This window comes from Triticum aestivum, chromosome 2D, assembly GCF_018294505.1.
Source record: "Triticum aestivum cultivar Chinese Spring chromosome 2D, IWGSC CS RefSeq v2.1, whole genome shotgun sequence".
NCBI classification, from domain to species: Eukaryota; Viridiplantae; Streptophyta; class Magnoliopsida; order Poales; family Poaceae; genus Triticum; species Triticum aestivum.
The window spans coordinates 648,705,782-648,710,459 of record NC_057799.1 but is presented as its reverse complement, the minus strand read 5'-3'; the positions used below and the strand labels follow the sequence as shown (position 1 = coordinate 648,710,459).

Sequence of the window (4,678 nt, the reverse complement as noted above, 5' to 3'; positions counted from 1 at the left end):
GATGATTTGGTAGATCACCAGCTCACAGGCCTGACTTATGCAATGTCCACAAACAAGCCATCAATGGCAGCAGGTGGGAAATTAAATGCACTAGACGTGCCAAGCAACCAAAAGTATAATAACATATAATAGTACAATAAGGTATAGTGAGATCCGATAGTACAATATAAAGTCGAACAAATAACATAGTACAATAAGTTATAGTCAGATCAGATAACACACAATAGAGAGAAATACACAAATAGTTGGGACGTCATCCTACTTGCATAGCTGGCCGACATACAAATAACATACCACTAGCAAACATATTAGATGGGCAAGACAGCACACTATGCCTGATAAGAATAACCCTCAATTAGTAAATCCATCTTGTCTCGGACAATCCGGGACCAAGCAACCGTGATGTCCACCTTAGTGCCATAGACAAAACAACTACCCATACTTACGTTGCAATCCTGGGGATGGAAGTCAACATCGACTGGAGGATCAGATTCCCCGTCTGCTCGTATGCCTTGTATGCTAACTTTCAACCGTCCTTGCAATTGTACTGACACAACGCTCCTTGAAAGAGAAATATACCCATCTAAACCATCTTCAGGAATTTTTTCAGCGGAATCAAGCAAAACAACTTCATCACATGAGTGATCATCAAGCTCTGCAGAATACGAGGTGCAAGTAACTCGGCCTCCGCATTCAAAAGGCCACCCCCCTTTACCAATATGAACCCCCACGATAGTTGCCTGGACCGTTGCAGCAAGTCGCCCAAGGCTCAACTCTGCACTGCACATGGAGCCATGGAAGCATAAAGGTTGTTCTGAACCGTCGTAACGCTTGCTAAGACTCATCAATACTCTGTCTTTGATCTCATCATCGCCCTCAATAATTCTTAGTTTGACTTCAAAGTCAACAGGATCCTCGGCTACAATTGCACAAGAAGGGCCAGTCAAGCATAGGGAAGAGCTGCAAGCATTATATCATCATTTCACTTGAATAGAATGTTTTGCTGAAGAAGGGAAAAAACACTTAAAAAAGAGATGAAAATGAAGAGAAAACTAAATCTAAAACAATGCATACATTTTCAGTGAGTACTTGGCCATAAAACTTTGATCGGCAGAAGAGAAGGTTGCGGTTGCGGTCCACGGTGTCCCGGGCAGCGACCTCGCCGTAGACATAGAGTGGCCACTTGAGGTCATTGTGCAGTCGAGTAATTTTGAAGGAGTAGATCTGCACGGTTGTCCCAGTGACAGCAGCAGGGGGCAGGGTGATACCAGGTGTGTAGTGTGTAAACTGCATAGGACTCAAAGTGGCTGCAGCAACAAAGCCAAGTGTGAGCTGTCGTCAGAAATCTAATAATATGCTGAAATTTATTGAGACATGTATAGATAGAGCAAAGGGACTAGCTAGACATATAAAGTTGAGTAAGCTAAAGCAGCATGCATGCATGTTTTACTTACTTTTATCTTGGAACCGACCGCACCGTCCGGTCTTGCTGCAGTTTGTATCTTGCCAGTATTCACGGTGGCCGGCAAAAAGTCGCAGCTCGGTATCCATACCCTCTTTGAGACGCTCCATTGGGGATTTTGTTTCCTGCTGGTCAGGGGCTTGCGCCACCACCATCGGCTGCTTCTTCTTCTTTTGCTTCCACTGCTTCCTCTTCTCCTCCCTCTCCCTCGCTGCCTCCCTCTCCGCCTCCTTCTCCCTCTCATACTCCTCCTCGTCCTCCTCCGTGAACATCATCGCCAACTCATTCTTGTAAAGGTAGGGTCTCTCCCTGACATTGGAGGAGAGACGCAAGAATTCGTTGGACAGCACAATCTCCTTCTCACCATCATCCTTCTTCTCCTCCTTCCTCATCTCCTCTGCTGCGTCCTCCACGGCCTCGTCGGCAGGCTTGTGGAAGAGATCCTTGGAGATTTTCATTAATCTGGACGTTGTGCGAACCAGATCTTCGCCCTTGTACGAGGAGATGGTGGCACGGGAGCTCGAGAGAAATTGTGACATGGATAGCATCCGGTGGCCCAAGTCCTCCGTGTCTTCGAGGATGAAATCGAAGTAGTTTACGAGTCCTTTGTCGTCTTTGCTAACCTGCAGTGATTCCATCTTCTTCTGGACGGAGAGGGACGATGTGTTCTCGGCCATGATTCCCTTTCGGGAGACCCTGGACGTTGCTCTTGCAGAGATGGTGTCCTCCCAGCGAGAAATCCCGGGAGTAAGAGAGTCAAGCAGGTCTTTGCGCTCCTTCTCCAAGGACATGATATCCTCTATCAGCATCCACAACTCATCAGGCCGCTGCTCTTTCCCGGGTCCGCTCTCCCTCTCCATCTCCCTTCCTAGCAGGCAGCAGCAGGAGGGACGAGATCGACCGGCCGCCCGCCGCTCTCTGTTTCAGTTTAGGGTTTAGGGTTAAGAGACGAGACAGACGTGCGCTCACGATCGAGGCCGAAATCAATTTCCGTCGTGCGCGCGGCCGCGCGACCTAATCCACGCCGTCATGATGGACCCCTTAATCTTATACGTTCCTTTTTTTGTTGGGTTGGTTCCCTTATATGTCGCCGTGCCGTGCATAATACCTACTGTACTGGTTTAGGTAGACGTGTTTTAGGCCGCACTCAGCCTTGTACACGCGCTCAACAAGTATATCCACGCGCGTCTCTTCTCTTGGTACGTCTCGTCTCCTTTTTTTCCTCCTTCCATTCCATTCGATCGATTCGAGGTTCTCGTCTCTTAACCCTAAACCCGTGCAGGCCGCCGCCGGATCTCACAGTTTCCTTTTCCTTTTCTTATCTTCCTTTTCGCAAGCTCAGTCCGCCCCGGTCTGCGTCCTCTCCTCTACCTGAACTCGAAGAAGCGCCGAGAGCAATCATCTTGGCTTAAAGTTAACCCTAAAGCTGTAGGATCGAGTAGGTTATTCGCAAAAAAGGAAAATAAACCCAAGGCGCTTGCCGAAGCAGAAAGAGGCCCAAAAGATGCAGATGGACAGGGGGTCGATCCCGTCGGAGAAGAAAGACTTGGTAGACGCCCTTCGTCGTCACCGTGAGATCCTGAGGTGGGAGACCGATTTGCTGAGGAGCGAGATCACGTCCCGAAATCTGGCGACGATCACCGGAAAGAAGGCTTATCTAAAGCGCCACGATGCAGATGGCGATGGGAGATCAATATCACCTCAGTTGGTCGAGCACATGTCCCTCCACAAGATCAAAGAAATCAAACCGGTGAGTTTGCCGTACCTCGTTGATAATCATGAGGAGGCCCTCGATCTGCTCTTGTACGAGGCACACAAGTTGGCCTACCGGATCCAGTCTCTGAGCAAAGAATTCAGTGCCACCATCCCCTTGGAGAAGCTCAGATTATTCCATCTCCTGTCGCAAGAATGTCTGAGGATCTCTGAAACCATAGCCACGCATGGATCGCCAATTTCTTGTGAATCTTCTGAGGATGCTGAAATTTCTCTTTTCAAAGAGCGTCGTAACGGCTGGGAATCTACTTGGGGCAGTCCGGTGTTACGGTGTGGCAGCTTCAATGATATAAGTAAGATAACAGTTCATCCACCTAATTTCCTCTTGTTAGTCCGCTTTGCTTCTTTTTTACCACTCCCTCCTTTCCTAAGTATAAAACTTTTTAGCGAATTCAATATGGACTACATACGGAACAAAATGAGTGAATGTGCACTCTAAAATAAGTCTATATACATCCAAATCTAGTCCATATTGGAAACTCTAAAAGGTCTTATATTTAGGAATGAAGGGAGTATTGTTTAATTAATCTACATGTCCCAATCAGTGCAATCATAACACTTGCTGCTTTGCTTCTTGGATAGTGAAAAGAATATTCTAGTCCCTTGATTTACTGATTTCCAGATTTATATAACACTACCCACATTGATGATGCAGCCACACTGTCCCCTATGTACACACTCTGCACCTCGTGTCATTGAATCCTCTCGTTACATCACCAAGGCCTTGCAGATCTACTCCTTCAAAATCTTTGACCTAAATGACAACTTGAAGTGGCCCCTCTATGTGTACGGTGTGGTGGCTGCTCGAGACGCCGTGGACTGTAACCGCAACCTTCTCTTCTCTCGCTCCAGGGCTAACTGCCAAGTAGTCACAGAAAAGGTATGTCTGAAATGTTTTTCCCCTTCCTCTTGTATGCATGTGATCTTTTGTAATTATACTAGTTCTGAAGTAAGAAAAGCATAGCTTGATTATTAGTATTACTCTTGGCTGAAAACAACCTGATCGAAGCAACTCATTTCTTTTATCTGGTTACTACATTTCACAATTGTACCTTCAGTAATATTGAACAGATTTCCTTCCTTCCTCCTAAAAGTCACATGCCCACCTTCAGGTGATTGTCCATGCACATTCATATGGATGCAGACAATTAGGTATTTTGATGCCTTTGTACCACAATGATGCAACTTGAATGCTCGATTGGGTGACTGGCTGCTACTTTTTTCAGTTAATGGGATACAATATTCAGTTAACAAGATAGAATATTTAGGCGTCCTTGCAGGAAAGACATCCTATCTAGCTAGCTACTTGAGCATGCACTGGCGCTTAAAAGAGACGTCCAGGACAGAAAAAAAGATAAGAGGAAAAATAATAAAAGTTCTAGCAGGAGCAAAACACCTGTGCATGCACCCGAACAAAAAGCAAGTAGCATGCAGATTAACTAT

At 46.3% G+C, this 4,678-nt stretch overlaps 1 protein-coding gene and 1 pseudogene across 1 annotated transcript; one reads left to right on the top strand and one right to left on the bottom strand.

Annotated features, from left to right (window-relative positions):
• Positions 1-254: 254 nt before the first annotated feature.
• Positions 255-2,540, bottom strand: LOC123055374 (DNA ligase 1-like). The gene is made up of 3 exons (XM_044479369.1): positions 1,455-2,540; positions 1,075-1,307; positions 255-960 (listed from the first exon to the last, which is right to left on the bottom strand). The coding sequence occupies exons 1-3, from the start codon at positions 2,320-2,322 to the stop codon at positions 904-906; spliced, it is 1,158 nt and encodes a 385-aa protein (XP_044335304.1). The 5' UTR covers positions 2,323-2,540; the 3' UTR covers positions 255-903.
• Positions 2,541-2,678: 138 nt separating this feature from the next.
• The window catches only part of LOC123055373 (uncharacterized), a 3,247-nt pseudogene continuing 1,247 nt past the window's right edge, over positions 2,679-4,678 (top strand).